The sequence below is a fragment of the Trachinotus anak genome, unplaced genomic scaffold (genome assembly GCF_046630095.1).
Source record: "Trachinotus anak isolate AG129_WGS33_773 ecotype Australia unplaced genomic scaffold, CSIRO_AGI_Tana_v1 ptg000025l, whole genome shotgun sequence".
Taxonomy (NCBI): Eukaryota; Metazoa; Chordata; class Actinopteri; order Carangiformes; family Carangidae; genus Trachinotus; species Trachinotus anak.
The window spans coordinates 942,702-964,058 of NW_027273876.1; the positions used below are offsets into that span (position 1 = coordinate 942,702).

Genomic DNA, 21,357 nt, shown 5'->3' on the forward strand with positions numbered 1-21,357 from the left:
CCTGACCAACAGCAAACATGATGGCAGAAACACAGGAACACCCTCCTGTAAGAGACATAAATACAGGAACAAGATCATACATCCCTCCATTCCTTCCTCCAGCTGTTCATGAATTAAATCCTTCATACATCTGACTGGTGAGTAATATTAATATGATTCACTCTATTATAAATAGTGATTATTATTAGATATTATATATATATAGTTAAATAATATTGTTGGATGGTTTTCTAATGTAAAATATGAATGTGTTTAATTTGATTTGTTGGGGTTGCTGTATGGCATTTTCATAGATTTTTTAATGATTGGATATTAACAGGTTGTCAGTCAGTAATTTTTTAATTTGGAAATTGAACATTATTAACATGAAATTTCTTGTCAGTCAGAAAGAACAAATGTCCAGGTGCAATTGTAGAATATCTTTAAATATTAAATATCTTTAAAAGTGCACTTTAAATAAAAATAAATTATTATAATTATTATAATAAACCACATAAAAACTTTAATTGTGTTAATTGTTAATTTAATTTTGTTAACTGTTCATTTTTAGATGAAATGCTTTCTTATTAGAGTATTATTAGATATTACTGGGTTCATCTTGTGTGTCAGGATGGTGTCATACCACTGTTTTCTGAGACTGTACTCTCTGACCTCTGGAAAGAGGAACCGGTTCATGTCCATTAAAAGCGTGTTTTCTGTTTCTTATGCACAGACTTCATGCTACAGAAAGAAAGGAAGAAGGTGAAAAGAGGAAGCAGCAAATTTCCTGAATCTTAAAACTTTCCTTGTTGTGGTCATTCGGTTTTTTTCTTCTCATTCATATCCTGTTGTTAATAGCAGCACATAAAAATTACTTATTACATACTCATACAAAAAATTTCCACCAAACTGATTCATCGTTTTGTTCAGACAAACATTTACTACATCAAAATGCTATCAGAGCAAAGGGAAAACTTCACCACCACAATTTTAAACTTCACAACTCCGGCCCCTGCTGGCGGCAGAGGCGGTGGCTGCCCACCAGTTGGTATTCAGCTGGAGGGTGTGGTCCTGCCCCCGGTCCTCACCATTGATGTCATACTGGGGCTGCTGGGAAACATAGTCGCCCTGTGGATCTTCTGCTTCAAACTGAAGGCCTGGAACCCCAACAACCTGTTCCTCTTCAACCTGGTCATCGCTGACTTCCTCGCTCTCGTGAGTCTGCCGCTGAGGATCGATGCCTTGCTCAGGGGCTACTGGGTGTTTGGCGATGCCTTGTGCCGGCTCAACCTCTTCCTGATGTTCTCCAACCGCTCAGCCAGCATCGCTCTAATGACCGTGGTGGCAATTTACCGCTACTTCAAGGTGAGGAACTCCCGTCTCCCAGGAGACTTTGATCAGTGACTATAAGGTCAAAATGATGCATCATCACTGTCCTCTCCTTCCAGGTGGTCCACCCTCACCACCGGTTCAACCGTATGACCAAGCGGCAGGCTGTGTTCGTGTCGGCGTTTGTGTGGCTGCTGGTGATCAGTCCTCGGGTTCCCATGCTGGCCTACAGCCACATCAAGGGCCGCGGCAACGGCACCCAGTGCTTCTTCTTCACTTCTTACAAAGAGGCGTCCCGCGGCATCATCATCCTGGTCGGCATGCACCGGATCCTGACGGTGGTGGAGTTCATCATCCCGCTGGCCATGCTGCTGTTCTGCTCCGTCCGGATCTCCAGCTTCCTGAAGGGGCGGCAGATGGGCAAACCGGACAAGGTGCGAAAGGCGATGCGAGTGTGTGCCGCCATCGTCGTGGTATTCATGGTGTGCTTCCTGCCCACCACGGTGACAACCATCGGGGTGTGGGTGATCCGCTCATACCGCCCGTGGGACTGCACCGCCTTCTACACCTTCACCCAGCTCACCATCGTATCTTTTGGGCTGAACTTCCTGAACTCGGCCCTGGACCCCATCGTCTACGTCTTCTCCAGCTCCATGTTCAGGAAGGCCCTCTGCAGCTCACTGCCCCGCGCCCTCCGCTGCGGCCAGGACGCCGCTGAGAATATGTTGTCCTCATCAGGAACTCAATCAACCACCCAACAGGAACTGAAGTCCATGAGAGCCAGCAGAGGGAGTGAAGACATGTCTTAGCTTTTCTAGTGTTTTGCTGAGTTTCGTCTGTTTTGTGGTTTTTTGATACTGTTGAATGACATCTGTGATTTTTGTAAACACATGAGAAAATTTCAATTATGATCATTTGTTGCATATGCATGTAAATATACTTAAACAACAAATACAAATGTGGGTTTTAATTAAATGTATTATTATGTGTATTATATGTATTAATTGATTCTCTGAGGAGCTTAGAAAACTGTCTGAATGTATCAGATACATATTCCAGCTCTTCACTGAGGCCTCGAGATGATTTTAGACACAGCCAGGATTCATCCCACAGTATTCGGTATCTTCAGAAAGATGCCATCTCGAGTAGAAATAGAAAGTTCTGGGGGGGTCTGAGCTGTGAGGTGAAACCAGGATTCACTGAAAAAATGGCTGAAGAAGCGGCAGTGAGTCAGAGAAAAAAAAACCAGCTGCATTTTTAGTCTCAGTTAACACAGAAAAGCCTGAATGTGAACTTTCACTACACCTCACTCAGAAATGTTCCCTTGCTCGTCAGATGGTGATGGACAGAGTCCTCCATCTAGTGGACAAATCATCAACTACATCAGCTGATCAGTGAGTTCTTCCTACAGCTTGGTTTGGTTCGGTGATGAGCTGATCAGATGGACACAGACAGGAAGTCCTCATCATTTCCTCTCATGGTCTGCACTGTGAACAGATTCTGTCCTATAATAATATGATAATAATAATAATTAATATAGTAATAATGTCTCATCTGACTCTGAGTCACCTTCACACCTTCCTCACTACATTCTCTGAGCCTGTTTACACAGCACAACCATGTGCTCCTGTGTCTGTAAGCTCGGTGCCACACATGTAAGGATTACTGAACGGGCCCCTTGAGGCTTTGGGCCCCAGAGACTCTCTTTGAAGTGACTTTGACTCAATAAAACCACAAAGAGACGCAAAACAAGCTTAAAGAGAAACACAACGACCACAAAGAGACGGAAAATGGGTGGGGGTGGGGCTCTTACATGTCTGTGCCCAGAGGCCCCGTGTCTCATCATTCATCTATGGAGACACATGATTCAGTGCAAATTCAGTTCACTATAGTTAAGCTATTATTATTATTATTGTTATTATTGAGCTTTTATATTCATTTTGACACAATTACATTTTTGATTTGTAAATATGAATATGATCATATTTGTCATGATGAAGTCATGTGACTGTTCTTTCTTATCTATATCAACACAGTATGAATATGTGAACTACATGCATAAACAAGGTCATGTTTCCCAGCAGTGTGACTGTGATGAAAATGTGAAACTCCGAGACTCACAGACTCTCATAAGCAGGAGCACCTGAATGCAGCATCAGACCTGTGGTGCATTCAGGGTACCCAGGTCTCTGCTGCCTTTCCTCGTGTCTTCTCTCTCTCTCTCTCTCTCTCACGCACACACACACGCACAACCCTGCGCAGACTCAGAACACAGCGCCCCTGCTGCACAACACAAGAGCTGTCTGCAGAGCGCAGAGGCCGGGAGTGCGCTCGATTTATGTCCCTGCAGTGCACGACTGAGAGGGGCCTCCCCATCAGAGCTCAGTGGAATTTAGCCAATCACAGTAGCTGTTTTGTGTTATTTCTGGATATTTACTGAACAGTAAACACAGGATTTATTGATGAGCACAGTTGTGATCATTGTGTTCACTTTGTGGATGTGTTAACCAGGGGTCCGAGCAGTCAGGGGCCCCTGAGCCAGAGCCTCTGTATGACGTGACTGTTCAGGTTTGTTGTTTGAACGTCACAGAGCTGAGTTCAACACAAAGACACAAAACAACCACAGACGACCATACACAGACTTTTAGTCCTGTGTGGAACAAGATAGATAGATAGATAGATAGATCGATAGATAGATAGATAGATAGATAGATCGATAGATAGATAGATAGATAGATAGATGACTTTATTCATCCCTGAAGGGAAATTAGGTTGTTACAGCAGTCTGGTGTATTAGAATACAAAAATACAATAGAGTAGAATATTGAGGTAGACAGAATAGAAATAAAAATACAGAATGGCAAGATATAAATACCATATATAAATACCATAAATAAAAATATACTATGAATATGAATTATATATAACTCCTAAAAGGGCCCCTACTTATATATAAGTAGGGGCCCTTTTACCTGTCAGTGCCCAGGGGCCCATTTTCTGATAATCCATCCTGATGCAGGAAACCTCTTGGTTTTAAATCGTCCTCATACTGTTCAGGATAACGGGGGAGCAAGTGGAAAAGCATAAAAACCATTTGAGCAGCAACGATCAGTCAATTTATTGTTGACAGGAAGTTGATTAAATCTATAAATGTGTTGGAATGAATGAATCTTCAGTAGTTAGAACATATTTTTGTATTAATGTGCCAACAGGAAATGGGAAGCACAGTTTGAGGGAGAGAAGAAGAACAGGAGCTGGAACCTAAAGCGATGTCTGATTATATTAAACACTGTTTGCTTTCATGCATGAGTTTTAATTCATCTTCTGATGGATTGACCTGAAATCACTGATTGTAATTTTATGAATTTTAGTTATAAGAAAATTCAAAATAATTAAATAAATAGAACAGAGCTCTTATCAGTAACGGGATGATACAGGTCTATAAATCATTATAAAACGCACCTTGTATATATTTTCTCCATAAAACATCGCAGGCCTGTTTGCTTCTAGAGGAGATGATACAAATCTTTTCACAGCCCGTGTTTTCTATGAGGAACAGTAGCTCCGCCCGCTCGGCGGAGCCAGGCCGACAGATCAAGCCATCCTCAGTGCTTGTTTGGGGGGGGGGGGGGCTGTTCCGGACATCGGCCCTCCTCCCTCAGTCAGCAGGTTCATCTCGTCTCTGTTCATCAGATCCGCGTCTTTACCTCCGTTTATTACACCTCTGTCCCTCCGTGTCGGTCTCTGGGTCCGGATCAACCTGCCGCCCTCCCCCCTGAAGACCCGCTCCCGGGCGCGGCGGAGGAGGAGGATGGAGGGCCGGACCCGTGTGCCCGCCAGCCGGGGATGATTTGATTCATCAGCCGCGGTATTCAGCAGTATCCCGGTGAGAGCGCCGCAGGGAGTCTCTCAGGCCCTTTGTTGTTTCAGGCCTTATTCTGATGTCCACTGCAGTGTCCCCACGGTGCTGGAGACCTTCTAGTGTATTTATCCTCTTTTATAGACCCTCTGTGCAGTAATGCACTGCTGCTGCATTACATTAAACCTGATTCATGTTGTACTGCACCTCCACAACATCTCAGCTTTATCCTGTCATCAGATTTTTACAGGGACCTGTACTGTGTTATTACATGGCCTCTCTGCAAGATATAGATTTACGGTGTTTTTCATCTGTGTAATCTCTGTATGATCAGTGGTGGAGAGTCAGCTCATTCAATCAGTATTTCCATTTTATGCCAGAGCTCCTCCACTACACCTCAGAGGGAAAGGTTGGACTGACCACTGCACTACATTTAACTGACAGCGGGTTTTCATACCACACGAGCTCATTTTTAATCTGTCATTTTAGTTTGTAACTAAGTCCTTAATTCTTATTTATTAACAAAAGGTTTCAGGTATTTCCTAAAATCAACCTTCATTTTTTCTTAAATCTAGTATTCTTCTCTGAGCCCCTCCCACTTCAACCCAGTGGGAGGGGCTCAGGTGGGGATGTCACAATGTGATCAAACGTCACACACACAGTCCTGATAACGAAGATTAGATTCACAGAAATAGAAAGTTAATAAGAAAGAACTAAGCCTGTGAAATGTTGCGTCTTTATTTTTAAATCACCCATAATCCTCCTGCTCTTCTGTCGTCTGGTTTCTTATAGGTTCCCGTCTCTCTTCAGAGACCGCGTCCCGTCGTTCTGAATGGCCTCAGTGGCTGCAGGGTTCTGGGGTTCAGCCGCCTGCTGTTCTCACTCCAAACTCTCCAGAACCGGCAGCCTGAAACTGGGACGAGGCCGTTCGCCGCCGTCCATGTTGTCCGGCCGGAGATGTTCAGGAGTGTCCGGTCTGGGGGGCGGAGCCGTGTCCCCGGGGCCTGTGGTGGCAGAGGTGGTGGTGGAGCCCGGCGGTGGTGGGACGGGGGCCGGTGAGGCCAGCAGGGAGCTGTTTGAGGCCTGTCGGAGCGGGGACCTGGAGAGGGTTCGTAAACTGGTGACGGCCGAGAACGTGAACAGTCGGGACACAGCGGGGAGGAAGTCGACGCCGCTGCACTTCGCTGCAGGTGATGGTGATGTTTTATAAACCTTATTCTTACCTCTGTTTCCTCCAGATTCCAGAATGAAAGCCGACTGTGATCTCTTCCTCTCCTGGAATCAGAGCTGGACTCTCTGTATACGCTGACGACCTCCTCCTCTTTGTGTCACACTCTCACAGCTCACTTACATTTATCTGCGTTTTGGAAAGACATCAGAGAATCAAGTACATTCATCAAAAAGCCTTGTTGACACGTCACTTTAATCTGTTCCATTCATGGGGACACATGCTCATATCTATGTGTCTGAACAGGAGTATTAACAGTTTGTTAAACACATGGAGCAACGCTCAGCACTTTCTTTGTTTCTGGCTTCCAGAGTAAGATCATTAAAGTTCAGGTGACCAGCAAGGAAATCAGACTCCAGCCTCCCCAGTAATCTGATGAATACATGTTTCACAGCTTCACAGCAGGATGCTGAGCTGTTGACCTGTGTGGTGGAAGACGTGTCAAAGGGGTGATTGATAAGTTCAGGGCCCAGGGTAGAAGGAGAGGAGTTATACAGCTCTTTCATGCACGTCCAGTTCAACTCCAAATAATTCTTAAAGTTTGATGTTGATAACTTTGGAGATATTTCTGTTTCGGGCAATCAAAAGCTGCAAGAATGGACAACATCAGCCTCCATGCAGTCAACCTCCACCTCAGTCTCGGGGGATAAACACACATCCACCTGCAGAACAGTCCTGTAGGTTTCTGTCGGTGCTTCTCCACCTTGAAGATAATGGTTTTATTGTTGAATCTGCTTCATCCCTGTGAAGCCTCGTTAGCGGCTGCAGCGCTCTGCTTTCCTGTAAATTCACTGAATAATTTATTGTGACAGAACAAAACGAGACACAAAGACGTCTGAGGGATCAGACAGTGTATGAATAATAAACCGCAGAGCTCTGTAATGTTTTCTGACTCTCCCTCTGACTCCGCAGGTTTTGGTCGTAAAGACGTGGTGGATTTCCTCCTCCAGAACGGAGCCAACGTCCACGCCAGAGACGACGGAGGGCTGATATCCCTCCACAACGCCTGCTCCTTCGGCCACGCTGAGGTACAGCTCACCACCCTGAGCCTGTGACCAGCTGTGACCCAAACTTTAAAGACCTTTATAATGTTGTGTTGTGTTGTTTTTGTGCAGGTTGTGAGTTTGTTGCTTCATCACGGGGCGGACGCAAACGCCAGAGACAACTGGAACTACACTCCTCTCCATGAGGCAGCCATCAAGGGCAAGATCGACGTGTGCATAGGTACAAAAACACTCCTGATTATCAACAGTGGACAACAGTGTGTGCACCTGGTTGTGTAGATGTGAAGGTAGTTTTACAATAAGAGTTTATTTTAATGTCAAAGCAGCTGCAACTAATGATTAGTGATACTCAACATGATCTGCTAGAGCCCAAGGTGACATCCAACTGTGTGTGTCTGTGTGTGTGTGTGTGTGTGTGTGTGTGTGTGTGTGTGTGTGTGTGTGTGTGTGTGTGTGTGTGTGTAGTGTTGCTGCAGCACGGTGCCGAGCCGACCATCAGAAACACAGACGGTCGAACTGCTCTGGATCTGGCAGAACTCTCCACCAAAGCAGTGCTGACAGGTGAGGAGCTCATGGAGACGTTAACGCAACTTGGTCATTTCAAGCTACAAGACAGACAAATGCTGAGGAGACGCTGCACAATGATTGGACGTCAGGAAGTGGATATGTGACCTCACTGCGGCTGAGCGCAGCCTCACAGAGCTGCTGCAGACTCGTCGCTTTGAGCTCGACCTGGTTCAGTCTGAAACTTTGAAGAGTGTCGATTATCTAAATGAGCTCAAACTCTTTGAGTCATTTTTCCAACACACGCTGACAGTGACAACATGTTGTGTCTGATTTTGTGTTTTTCAGGTGAATACAGGAAAGATGAGCTTCTGGAAAGTGCGAGGTACAGTCACGTTCATTCAGTCTCTCATAAATTCTGTCATCACGTTGTTTCCTCTGACGGAGAACATCACAGATGGATCTGCTCACACAGAACTCAAACATGAAATGAGTCTGATGAAACAGTTACTGTCTGTGATGGTCCCACACGTTGCTGATGTTGCCCCCACAGGAGCGGGAACGAGGAGAAGCTGATGGCTCTGCTGACGCCGCTCAACGTCAACTGTCACGCCAGCGATGGACGAAAGGTGAGCAGCAGCTTCTACAGCCAACGCTGTGGAGCGGCCGTGTTATAGATCAGGACCGAGAGGTGACTGAAAACATCGTCTGACGTTGTTAGCATCAGCGTCTAATGGAGAGCTTCAGGCAGCTGTGGTGACATCACTGCAGGATTTCAACATACAAGAATCTTCCAGATGTTTCTGGAATCTGGATCTGATGCAGCTCCAGTTTGGAGGTCTCAGGCCAGATGTGGGCCGGTGTCAGCATGTGGTTTGACCCCCAGCCCCTCCTGTCCACACGCAGAGGTCAGACCAGCACCTGGTCTTCAGTGTGGAAAGGGCTCAAGCCTTTCACTGACAGCTGCCTTGATTCAGTGTAACTCAGTACTCGCTGTACTTCATGGTTCAGTCACACGTCTGCCAGCCACACACACTGCATCACAGCTGCTGTTTGGCTGAAGGTTCACTCTTTTGTTTCCTGTTTGGGTTGTTTTTCAGTCGACGCCCTTACACCTGGCGGCGGGCTACAACCGGGTCAAGACCGTCCAGCTGTTACTGCAGCATGGCGCTGACGTGCACGCCAAGGACAAGGGGTGAGTGTGTTCCTTTGCAGGGTTTTACCAATTTGACTCTGACAGTTGTCTCTTATCCAGCCGCCTTTGTCTCAATGAGAGAAGAGAGCAGCTGATGAATGTATTTACCACCACGTGTCCACAGCCCTGAGCTTTAAGAGCTGCAGCATTATGGGATTGTTTAATTCAATTCAATTCAATTTTATTTGTATAGCGCCAAATCATAATATACATGATCTCGAGGCTCTTTACAGGGTCAGGTCAAGACCTTACTTTGTTACAGAGAAAAACCCAACAGTTCCCACAAAGAGCAGCACTTAGCCCCGAGTTTCACCTCTCAGGCTACAGCCAGAGGTTAACCATGTATAAAGTGTTTACTACTGCACTTCACACGTTTCTAATTTCTGCAGCAGCAGTAGTAGTCATACTAACAGTGTGTGTGTTTCAGGGACCTGGTTCCTCTCCATAACGCCTGTTCATATGGTCACTATGAAGTGACTGAGCTGCTGGTGAAGGTACGTGTCACTTCATGTCTCTTGACTCGTGTTATTTCTGTCTTCATCTGGTATGACTGTGTCCTGGACAGGGATTCCTCCTCTCTGCTTTCTCCCTTTGGATTTTTTCTTCTCCTGCTGAACAGACGTTTGTCCTTGTTCTTATGAAAACAGGTGAAGTGGCGACCTGTGAAGGTTTTTAAACCCTTTGAGTTAAATTTGTTATTTTGGTCTGATTAAACAAAATGTACTTGACTTGTTTGTCTTGTCTTCTCCAGAAATGAAATGTTGTGTAGGAGGAATAATAATTACCAGTAACTATTTCAGTGTTCATGTGGGTGTATCAGTGTTTTGAATTGAAGACAAGCACAATGAGTTCTCACGATGCACATTTGACTGTGCAGGAAAAAACGATGTATCAGCAACTAGAACAGCACCAGTCAATCCTGCAGCTGTCTGTCAGTCACAGCTTTAACATGTCTGATGCTTCACATCAAGATCCAAACATTATTTCTTCAGAAATGTCTTGTCTCATAATGTCAGACAAACAGTTCAGTAGTTGTTGTGTAATCCTGCTGACAACAAATAAAAAAACAGACAGACAGACACAGTGATAACACAGCCTCAGGTTCCAGATCAAATCTACTTACAGTAACTCAGAGCGACCACAAGAGGGCGGCACACTGATGATGTTTCCCTGTGTGTGTGTGTGTGTGTGTGTGTGTGTTCAGCATGGAGCCTGTGTTAATGCCATGGACCTGTGGCAGTTCACTCCTCTGCATGAAGCCGCTTCCAAGAACCGTGTGGAGGTAACGTTTTGACAGCAGCAGTGTGACCTTTGACCTCTGATCAGTTTTTTATTCAAGCTAATTCAACCACAGCGCAGTGAACAACACAAACACTTGACTGTACCTGTGTGTCTGTGGTCAGGTGTGTTCTCTCCTGCTGTGCTATGGAGCCGACCCCACCTTCCTGAACTGTCACAATAAAAGCTCCATCGACCTCGCCCCCACCTCGCAGCTGAAAGAGCGACTCGCCTGTACGTCCTGTTTCCTGCTGAGTTCTCCTGTTCACCTGGAGTTGTGTCGAGGCTGAGCTCACTGATAACACACATCACAACACACATTGTAACACACATCACAACAACTACACAATAAGAAATGAAATGAATCAGACTTCATTTAGTTTATTCACTTTAGCTCCACATTTCTAAACAAACTGATCCTGGTTCAGTTTGTGAGGCTGGTTTAAGGCGGGCTTTTCACAATAAACCTGCTTCCTGTTTGATGTTGACAGATGAGTTCAGAGGTCACAGACTGCTGCAGGCAGCCAGGGAGACAGACATGGTGCGAGTCAAGAAACACCTGAGCCTGGAGACCATCAGCTTCAAACACCCACACACTCAGGAGACGGCACTGGTGAGAGAGCGTGTTAGTGTTTGTCACGTGCACAACATCACAATTTGATCATCGAAAAGAAAAAGCATCTGTTCTCTGGTGGGAGTCAATAACTGACAACAAACTGTTTTATTACAAACTGATGCGTGTGCGTGTGTCTGCGACTCAGCATTGTGCGTCTGCCTCTCCATACACGAAGAGGAAACAAGTGTGTGAACTTCTGCTAAGAAAAGGAGCCAACGTCAACGAGAAGACGAAGGAGTGAGTAAAGAGGAGTCCGATGGTCCAGCTCTGGTTCAGCTCTGGTCCAGCTCTGGTCCAGCTCTGGTCCAGATCTGGTCCAGGTCTAATGTGACCTTGTTTCTGATCCCATAACGTCTGTGTCTCCGTCAGCCTCCTGACTCCTCTCCACCTGGCGGCAGAGAAATCTCACAACGACGTCATTGAGGTGTTGGTCAAACACGAAGCCAAGGTCAGAACCAGAGCATGCTGGGAACATGAGATGCTGTCGACCTCTAACATGTGGCTGTTTGTTTGCGGCTCTGCAGCCTAATGACTGAGACACTAACCTCTCCTCCTTCCAGGTGAACGCCGTGGATCACCTGGGTCAGACGCCGCTGCACCGCGCCGCTCACTGCGGGCACCTGCAGACCTGCAGGCTGCTGCTGAACGCCGGCGGCGACCCGCTGCTCACGTCACTGCAGGGCTTCTCTCCCTCACAGCTGGGCAACAAGAGCGTGCAGGAGATACTGCAAGGTGCTGTGCTGATCACCCATCATGCAACAGTGTTATCAGAACCCATCAGTAAGGCAGACAGTATTTCCACTATGTAGCCAAAAGTATGTGGACACCACTGTTTACTCCTTCTGTGGAGGGAAATCTTAGGGATGTTTGAGATGAACTCTTCCTGTTCAACATGTGAGAGCAGACCTCATCACTAACATCAGTGTTCAGTCTCACTCGTGTCTGCAGTGAATCTTTGCAGCAGCTTCAGCATCTGCAGAGCCAGAAGAGAGGAAGCTATTAGAGCAGCACATTAATGACCAGTGTGTCCACATACTTTTGGCCAAATGGTGCACATATATAACAGTCTTCATTTATTTAATTGCATAAAAAAGAAAATAGGATTCTTAGAAATCTGTGATAAAAAAAGAATGTAGTTTTCTAATGTTCTGCGTAGAACCGTCACCTCACTGTGTCTGTTCCTCTCAGCAGAAGGAGTTCTCATCGGGAACTCTGAGGTCGACCGACAGCTGCTGGAAGCCTCCAAAACTGGAGATCTAGAAACTGTCAAGGTTGTGAGACTGTTTCAGATGTTCTCTGTGAAATGTTAAAGCTCTGACAGTTTCCTGCTGCAGCAGAGCCTCCATAGTTACAGTGACTGAATCTCTCCTCCTTTATTTATCTGTTCAGGTGCAAATAAAATAATTTCACTTCCTCTCTGCTGCTTGTTCCTCTGTGACTCACTCTCTCTCTCTGTCCACTATTGTGCATCTGTGTCTCTCGCCCGCTGTAGAAGCTGTGCACCGTGCAGAACGTGAACTGCAGGGACGTGGAGGGTCGACAGTCGACGCCGCTGCATTTCGCTGCCGGATACAACCGTCTGGCCGTCGTCCAGTTCCTGCTGCAACACGGAGCTGACGTGCATGCCAAGGATAAAGGGTGAGGGGAGTGGGAGGGGGAGGGGACTGTGGTGAACTGAGGTCATGTCTCTGTTGTGATGGGGAAGGAGAGTGTGTTAGTTTTTTGTGTGTGGATCAGACTGAAGTTTCTTCACTGTGACCTGAGCTGGGAATCAAATCCGTGTTGTCTCAGTACTGATTGAACCCTGGGATCATGGTGAAAGGCATTCTGGGAAATCTTGAGGTAGACTGTCTCAGTGAGATTCAGTAACGTGACATAACCATGACTCAAGATGAGAGTTTCCTTTGTCTTTTCTTAGCTTTTATTCTGAAAAGCTGCATCTTGTGATAAAAGCTGCTTCTTAAATAAAGTGAATAATTATGATTATGATTATGATTATTATTATTATTATTATTATTATTATTATTAGGGAAATTACATGTAAATGTACCAAGAGAGTAAAAGTAACAAAATCATGGGATGATAAACATGTAGAAATTATATTTTATTTATATATAATCACCTTCAGAACAGGACGTGTTGAGTTTCATTCACTGGAGCTAAACAGAGAGAAAACAGAATAGAATCAATCAGTGTGTGTGTGTGTGTGTGTGTGTCAGAGGTCTGGTCCCGCTCCATAACGCCTGCTCATACGGTCACTATGAGGTGGCTGAGCTGTTGGTTCTTCACGGAGCCGTGGTCAACGTGGCCGACCTCTGGAAGTTCACCCCGCTGCATGAAGCCGCCGCCAAGGGCAAATACGACATCTGTAAACTCCTGCTGCAGGTACGCACAAACACACACACACACACACACTAGCTGAGGCTTCAGGTGAACACTCTCAGTAATGTCATTTCCTGTCTCCAGCACGGCGCCAACCCCACCCGGAAGAACCGGGATGGTAACACCCCCCTGGACCTGGTGAAGGATGCCGACACGGACATCCAAGACCTGCTCCGGGGCGACGCTGCCCTGCTGGACGCCGCCAAGAAGGGCTGCCTGGCCCGACTGAAGAAACTCTGCACACACGACAACGTGAACTGTAGAGACACACAGGGGAGACACTCGACACCGCTACACCTGGCAGGTATGAGAACACACACCTGAACAACCAACAGCACTGTGCATGGGTTAAACTGAACACACGTGTGACCTCATCAGCACAAATAATCTGATTCAGTAGAAAAGAGGGAAGAGAAGGAAAGAAAACATCTTCTCAAACAAATATCACTTGTGTAGGGAAATAAACCCCCCAATGTGTTGTGTGTTGGGGTGGGAGGGGTCACACCTCCCTCGTGTATGAAGCTTGGTGACCTGAGCAGAGGTGGAATCAGCCAGAGTGACAGGAAACACCTGTGAAGGTGTGCAGGGTGTTTAAGATTCCTGTCGCTGAAACGAACGCACCTCCACCTGTTAATCAAAGAAATGATCTGAACTGATCCTAGGGGCCAGGGCCTTTAATTTATATGTGTGTGTGTGTGTTACAGCGGGCTACAATAACCTGGAGGTGGCTGAGTACCTGCTGCAGCACGGAGCTGAGGTCAACTCTCAGGATAAAGGAGGACTGATCCCTCTGCACAACGCTGCCTCCTATGGGGTGAGGAGGGGAGAGCACACACACACACACACACACACACACACACACACACACACACACACACACACACACACACACACACACACACTGTTCCACAGTGTCCTCTGATTGATGAGCTGCTGATTGAAGAGACAGGAAGTGGACACACAGTGATGAAGGGTGAAATGTTTGTGACACTGGAGACTCAGTCATCATCTTCATCTCTCCTCCTCTACATCTTCATCTCTCTCTCTCCAGCACGTGGACGTGGCAGCTCTCCTCATCAAGTACGACGCCTGCGTCAACGCTACCGACAAGTGGGCGTTCACGCCGCTGCACGAGGCGGCTCAGAAGGGCCGGACACAGCTGTGTGCGCTCCTATTGGCCCACGGTGCCGACCCCACCCTCCGAAACCAGGAGGGACAGTCCCCCCTGGACCTGGTCACGGTGGGTCTCACTGATTTAAAGTGACAGTCATTAAACAGACGATACTTGCTGGTTCTCATTATCTCTCCTCCTCCTCCTCCTCTTCCTCTCACTCCCCCCCCCCCCACCCCCCCCACCCCCCACCCCCCCCACCCCAGGCTGATGATGTCCGAGCCTTGCTGACAGCAGCGATGCCTCCCTCTGCTCTCCCTGGTTGTTATAAACCTCAGGTCATCAGCGTGGCAGCGCCAGCCTCCAGTTCTCCAACCATTGCTGTCATCCCGCCACTTCTCTCCTCTTCCTCTTCCTCCTCCCCCTGCCCCGCCCCTCCTGTCCTCCTCCTCCCCTCTTCTTCCTCGTCCTCCTCCTCCTCTTCTGGTCTTGACACCACAACAGCAGCTACGACCAGCAGCGGTGCCACCACTGTTCCTACTGCATCAAACTCCTCATCTTCGCCGCCGACGCCAGCACCTTCATCATCCTCTGCGTCTCCTGAGATATCGGCGCTGCTCTCAGCCGGCGAGGGGTCAGTGGGCGCTGAGAAGAAAGAGGAAGGTGGGTGATGATGATGAGGATGGAAAGTTAAGACGAAAAAAAACAGTTTCTTCCAAAATGAGCCATGTGACTGTGTGTGTGTGTGTGTGTGTGTTTGTGTGTGTGTGTGTGTGTGTGTGTAGTTCCAGGAGTGGAGCTCAGTATCTGTCAGTTCCTGAAGAACCTGGGACTGGAGCATCTTCTGGAGATCTTTGACAGAGAGCAGGTGAGATCAGATTCATCCTGTCACTTCCTGTGAGTGGATGATGTAACACGTACTGACACATTTGAACTGAAACCAGCTCAGGTGTGACGTCATCGTTCACAGCTGCAGGACGACGTCTCCTGTGCGTCAGGTCACAGAATAAAATAAAAAATAAGAATAAATAAAAAACAGCTCCATCCATCCTCACAGACAAGATACTGTGAAGCTGCTTTTGTTGTTAAATGAGAGATGAAATAATTTAAAGTTGTCGGCAGCTGGTTCACCGATGTCAGAGTGAGAGGAGACATTTATATAGAGAACACATTATTGTAACAGCTTCCTGCTGCTGGAAACACAGACTCAACGAAAACTAGGAGCTAAAAGAGGCTAAAATGCTGCAGAGCTGGAGATAAATGTCTGAGGATTCATCACAGTGAGCAGCAGCTCTCACTCATCCTGAATATGAGAATATTGATCAGAGCAATTTCAACAACTTAGTGGGTTTGATGAGCAGAATTTAAACCATTGAGTGTCTTAGACTGATATGAAATAGGGACTTGTAATTCAGATACTGTGTGTGTGTGTGTGTGTGTGTGTGTGTGTGTGTGTGTGTGTGTGTGTGTGTGTGTGCAGATCACTCTGGATGTGCTGGTGGAGATGGGTCACCGCGAGCTGAAGGAGATCGGCATCAACGCCTACGGACACAGACACAAGATCATCAAAGGAGTGGAGAGGCTCATCAGTGGGCCGCAGAGTGAGGACACACACACACACACACACACACTTAAACACACAAGCCTACATATTAATCATGTCCTCCTGTAGCTATGACTTTTTTTGTGAAGTAATATGTTGCGTTATGATTCTGTGTGTGTGTGTGTGTGTCAGGTCTGAACCCTTACCTCACGTTGAACACAGCCAACAGTGGGACCATCCTGATCGACCTCGCAGCCGATGACAAGGAGTTCCAGTCGGTGGAGGAGGAGGTACACCAGCTGAAACAAACTCAATCTGACCACAGAACAAACGTAGAAAGAAACTAGAGAAGTGACGACGTCCTGTTTTCTCTCATGACCTGCAGCTGTAAACACTTGCTCTTGTTCCTGTTGCTCAGATGCAGAGTACGATCAGGGAGCACCGAGACGGCGGCCACGCCGGAGGAGTCTTCAGCAGATACAACCTGATCAAGGTAACAGCCTGGTGCTGCAGGTTTGTACGAGACGTTCACGTTCAGACGAGGGAGAGTTTCACTGGAGCTGGGAGAGTATGGTGTGCAGGAGGGGACAAGGTCAGGAAAACTGATCTGCGCTCTGTTCCCTGGTGTTCCAGATCCAGAAGGTCTGCAACAAGAAGCTGTGGGAGAGGTACAGCCACCGCAGGAAGGAGGTGTCGGAGGAGAACCACAACCACTCCAACGAGCGCATGCTGTTCCACGGTCAGCGTCAGCACCATGAGGAACTCCTGTAGTGATATTATCATCACTGTTTGTACTGATCATACTGACTCCTCCCCCCAGGCTCTCCGTTCGTTAACGCCATCATCCACAAAGGTTTTGACGAGCGTCACGCCTACATCGGCGGGATGTTCGGCGCCGGGATTTACTTTGCCGAGAACTCGTCAAAGAGTAACCAGTACGTGTACGGGATCGGAGGGGGGACGGGCTGCCCGCTGCACAAAGACCGCTCCTGCTACGTCTGCCACAGGTGCACCACCAGGACTCCGCCCCCTCACTCATCTACAATTCCTACTCATTTAGTTCATTGGTTTCAAATTAATAATTCAAATATTTAACTTCTTTCTGAACTCTTGTTTTTTACTTCTTTAATCTTTTATTTTGACAGATTACATCCTGTTTTCTCCCGTGATCACAGTCTTTGTGCCTTTTGCTTTTCTTGTCCCTCCCAGGCACTTGTTGTTCTGCAGGGTGACTCTGGGTAAATCCTTCCTGCAGTTCAGCGCCATGAAGATGGCTCACTCGCCGCCGGGTCACCACTCAGTCACCGGCAGGCCGAGCGTCAACGGCCTCGCTCTGGCCGAGTACGTCATCTACAGGGGAGAGCAGGTCAGCAGCTTCAGCTCTACGTTAGTGATCACAGTTCACTCTGGTGAACACAACATGTGATTATGCAGCTTTATTTCATCAGCCTTCAGGGTCACCTCTCTCCTACCTGGTGGGCTTTTAATGTGAAACATCTGCAGGAAGTGTTGAGTCTTAACTGTGATTGAAAAAATGTCAAAGTAGACGCAGCTGGAATCAGTTAATGAGAAACTTTGACTTTTGATCGTTCAAAGAAAAGAAAAATCTTTTATTCTACTTTAAACACGTGGACGCGCTGGTTAATTTATGTTGATGGCAGCAGTCGGGTCCAGTTCTCCTGTGAAGGGCAGAGTGGTCGCTGCATGAAGGAGCAGGATGACAGAGACTCGTTGTTTAAGTGGGGGGAGCAGCTTATGCTCAGACGATTGGACGTGTAATGTCTTCTGCCGTTCAGAAGTGGCACTTCACAGTCCGCCATGAACAGACGTCCACTCAGGCAATCAGCGCTGCTATTACTGTGTGAAATTACACGGAGCGTTTGCTTTTAAAGCTGATGGCTGGAGAGTAGCAGGACTGATGAAGATGAAGATTATAGCAGAGCTGCGGCTGCTCTTCACTGAGCCCGGTTATATCATCAGATCCTGCGTCTGTTCCTGACAGCGATGCTTCTCTCACACTGGCACAAATTGGAGGAAATTTGGTCGAATGGTCTCTCTCAGCCTCGACGATTAGACCCTAAACAAAACCAGAACGACACAACTCGACCTGAGGCTTTGACCCGGCTTTGACCCGGTGTCATGTCAAACTGTTTCCCCTTAAAGGAGTTTTTGCATTCTGGGAAATCCACTCGTTCCCTTTTGTGCTGAGGCTTCAATATTCAGATTGATACCACAAGCAGCAGCAAGTTAGCTAACGTTATATCTTGTTTGTTGCCTGGCAACGAGCATGATTTAATGATTTTAATCATTTTTTGTACCTTGAGTTAATTGGTCCATCTTTAAATACAGATTAAATCTATTATTATCTTTATAAAACTGATGAACTGATTGTAAATAAACAGTGTAAAGGTCTGTTGTCACACTCCAGGCTCCACTGGTCGTCATATTTTGTATGTTTTCCTCTGACCACAGACTCTTATTTCTGTATTCTTCTTCCTGTTTAAGCCTCAATACTGAGTAGATTCAGCTTAGAATATTAAAAGTTTTTGATTTTATTCATTGATTAACTCAATTGGTCTTTATTTCAGTCTTTACGTTCGAATGTCACATTGTTTTTACGGAGTGTCAGTGAACGCCTCTCTGCTGCCCACAGGCCTACCCAGAGTACCTGATCACCTACCAGATCATGAAGCCTGACTCTCCTGCAGACGGATGAAGGAGGAGGAGGAGGGCAACGTGGAGCTCATCTTATCTGTTGAGCCTTTGCTTCATTAACTGCATGCACAAAAAAAATTTTACTTATACAATGTATAAAACATGTAGGTTTTTATCAGATGCCTGTTTTTTTCTATTGTTTGTTTTCTGCACTAAACACAACCACAAGTTGTATCATAATGTGACGTGATGTGACTGTTGATTTTATCCTTTTCCCACTCAAACTGTTTGGTCCAGTGGTTTCAGGGTACAGCTGTTTCAGAGAGGACGAGTCAGTTTCATCACACGTCAGAAACTGTCGCCACAAAAACAAGGAAAATAAGAAATTTTAAAAAGAAATCTACAGAGACAAATAACTTTTTAATTTGACCACTGTGAATTTATGCTTTCAGAGTAAATTATTTTTATTTATTATATTTGTCTGACCATCAGTCAGAACCCAGAAACTGTGACTTTCTTATCATAGAAAACTGAAAAAACAGCAAATATTAACATTTGAGAAGCAGGTCCTGATGCTGTAAATAGGGTAAATAGGGGTCCAACAACAAATTGTTTCCCTGGGGCCCCTCAGTCCCGCCCCGTTCTCAATCCATACAACAGCTTGTAACTTTTAAACTGATGATGATGAAATGATCAAAACTGCAGTCAGATGTTTTCAAGCATCTATGAAATACGTCGTAGACCATGAGCACTGATGCTGGCGGTTCAGCCGGAGACGCACTGATGTGTGGAAACTGACTCATCGTCCTCTCTGAAGAGCAAACACTTGCTCAGTCTGACAAACATTTCCAAAAACAAGTCTATGTGTTGCCTGGCAACGTCCTAACGAGGTGAAGTATTAATTTTATTCTATGAAGATGTTGTGTATATTTATTTTTTGTACAAGCATGTAAGTTTATTAACATTTATAATGTGAGAAAAATGTCTCTTTGTTGGTTTTGGAGGTGTCTGAAGAGCTGATATTCTCTGACCAGTTCACTTCCTGTTTCCTGTATCAGCCTTAATGAAAATCAGTCTCTGATTGGCTAGCATTGTGATGATGATCAGTCCATGGTGCATCCAGACCATGTCCACACCACTGTCAGTCAGTGATCAATATTTCAGATCTGCTGCTGATCAGCTCATGTTCAGGTTGGAGCTACAGGTTGTCAACATTAAAGGAGCTATATGTGAGTTTTGCTACTGCTACATAGCTAACACTAGCATTAAAAGCTGTTTACTTCCCTGTGTAGTTCATCATCAAACTTCATCCTTTAATCACCAACATCTGTCTCCAGAGGTAGAAAGCAACTCTCTTATCTTCTCTTTGCTACTATTTCTATCACTTTTCTTCTACTGAAGTTAGCATGCTAACCAGCTAGCCCTGGCCCAGCTAATACCGAGTCACTGTGGCATCCAGTCCAGCGCCGCTCAGAGGACGTATTACAACCTCTGGTGTTGTAAACACAATGAACCGAAGCTCCTGCAAGACGAGAAGATGTAGCGATAGCAAAACCTGCAAATAGCTCCTTTAACTGGATTATCTTAATTAATGCTAACGTGGAATCATTTAGTAGCTGCCACTGAAAACTGCTCCCAGGACAGCTGATCACAGATCTGAACTCAACCTTTATTTATGACTTATTATACTTATTTATAACTGACAAATGATGAAAGATAAACTTCATGAGAAGGATTCAAATTTAGTAAAACAAACACTAACGCTACTGACTGAAGAGTTTTTGTTCTGTAACTAAATTAAAACAACTTGTACAGTTTTGTTAATGTCCACACACACATTTTATTTGTTTTCCGGCTGCGGTGACTCGGAGGTCTGGAACCAGGCGAACTCCAGTCTGGGTGAATCCTGGATTAAAGCGACGATGAAGTCTGGGATCTTAACAATACTCTCCAACATCACATTAATCACAGTATTCGTTTTGACCACATCTCCACAGCCTGTCTGTCAAGTCCAGTGTGGGCGCAGCTTGGTGTCTGTGTCCAAACAGCAAATCAGAGACAAACCTGATGTAATCACCCGCCTGTGGTTTTCTTCAGTGGGGCAGTAAAACCTACAGAGGAGGAAAAACTAAACTGAATGTCGTGCGTGTAAATGTACTGTGACTGTGCTGCTGTCGTCAGTCCTGTCTGTGATGTGACGTTGATGGGCTCTAAAGCATGGTGCCGTGGTGCTGACTGGCTTTCAGGGCAGAGCCAGCAGCTGAAGGTGAAGGGCTTGATTCCAAAGTGGGACAGTGAATAAAAAAGGTGCTATTAAAGAATTTGACGTCTGAACTGTTCATACTTACGACTCTGATCCTCTACGAGAGAAATATAAAATAAACTTCATGACAGGATTTGAGGCATTTAGCAGACAAACTCCTCACAGTCGAAGAGGAAAATATGAACAGGGTGTGTGGAGGGACTGCAGCTTTTTATTTCTACCCTGAATATACTGGTGCCTTCTGACGTTGAAGATGGAGCAGCGTGCTAACAGCTAGCTAGCAGTGAAACACGCAGTGATAAAGGATGAAAACAAAGCATGGTGAAACTAACTGATATCTGATGTCGAAGCAGGTGGGTTGTGAGTTGAAACACCAAACAAATGACTTCTGTTTCTATTCATGTCTGTAAA

General features: G+C 46.1%; 2 protein-coding genes and 2 long non-coding RNA genes across 6 annotated transcripts; 2 read left to right on the forward strand and 2 right to left on the reverse strand.

The window, feature by feature from the left end:
* Nucleotides 1–2,299, forward strand: LOC139608723 (hydroxycarboxylic acid receptor 2-like). The gene is made up of 3 exons (XM_071462737.1): nucleotides 1–137; nucleotides 713–1,344; nucleotides 1,428–2,299. The coding sequence occupies exons 2-3, from the start codon at nucleotides 931–933 to the stop codon at nucleotides 2,115–2,117; spliced, it is 1,104 nt and encodes a 367-aa protein (XP_071318838.1). The 5' UTR covers nucleotides 1–137; nucleotides 713–930; the 3' UTR covers nucleotides 2,118–2,299.
* A 1,994-nt stretch (nucleotides 2,300–4,293) lies between these two features.
* On the forward strand, nucleotides 4,294–21,004 carry LOC139608219 (poly [ADP-ribose] polymerase tankyrase-2-like). Of its 2 annotated transcripts, none has more exons than XM_071461699.1 (30): nucleotides 4,294–5,194; nucleotides 5,960–6,357; nucleotides 7,308–7,423; nucleotides 7,511–7,619; nucleotides 7,865–7,960; nucleotides 8,252–8,288; nucleotides 8,457–8,532; nucleotides 9,004–9,098; nucleotides 9,526–9,592; nucleotides 10,303–10,380; nucleotides 10,502–10,610; nucleotides 10,868–10,989; nucleotides 11,138–11,229; nucleotides 11,362–11,440; nucleotides 11,553–11,724; nucleotides 12,181–12,263; nucleotides 12,485–12,630; nucleotides 13,212–13,377; nucleotides 13,459–13,678; nucleotides 14,079–14,188; nucleotides 14,426–14,614; nucleotides 14,752–15,148; nucleotides 15,271–15,353; nucleotides 15,966–16,086; nucleotides 16,221–16,318; nucleotides 16,447–16,521; nucleotides 16,662–16,767; nucleotides 16,849–17,035; nucleotides 17,238–17,394; nucleotides 18,682–21,004. In XM_071461699.1, exons 2-30 carry the CDS (start codon nucleotides 6,000–6,002, stop codon nucleotides 18,742–18,744), a joined length of 3,807 nt encoding a protein of 1,268 aa, XP_071317800.1. In that variant the 5' UTR covers nucleotides 4,294–5,194; nucleotides 5,960–5,999; the 3' UTR covers nucleotides 18,745–21,004. The 2 variants fall into 2 exon arrangements, with proteins under 2 accessions (XP_071317800.1, XP_071317801.1); XM_071461700.1 differs by having other exon boundaries at nucleotides 12,184–12,263.
* Nucleotides 6,137–12,284, reverse strand: LOC139608224 (uncharacterized). 2 transcript variants are annotated; one of them, XR_011684994.1, is made up of 6 exons: nucleotides 12,158–12,284; nucleotides 11,538–11,965; nucleotides 10,766–10,986; nucleotides 10,484–10,671; nucleotides 6,391–6,524; nucleotides 6,137–6,266 (listed from the first exon to the last, which is right to left on the reverse strand). It is a non-coding gene; the product is annotated as an uncharacterized lncRNA (long non-coding RNA). The 2 variants fall into 2 exon arrangements; XR_011684993.1 differs by having other exon boundaries at nucleotides 11,538–12,256.
* On the reverse strand, nucleotides 15,010–16,338 carry LOC139608225 (uncharacterized). The gene is made up of 3 exons (XR_011684995.1): nucleotides 16,235–16,338; nucleotides 15,312–16,027; nucleotides 15,010–15,130 (listed from the first exon to the last, which is right to left on the reverse strand). It is a non-coding gene; the product is annotated as an uncharacterized lncRNA (long non-coding RNA).
* Nucleotides 21,005–21,357: the final 353 nt, after the last annotated feature.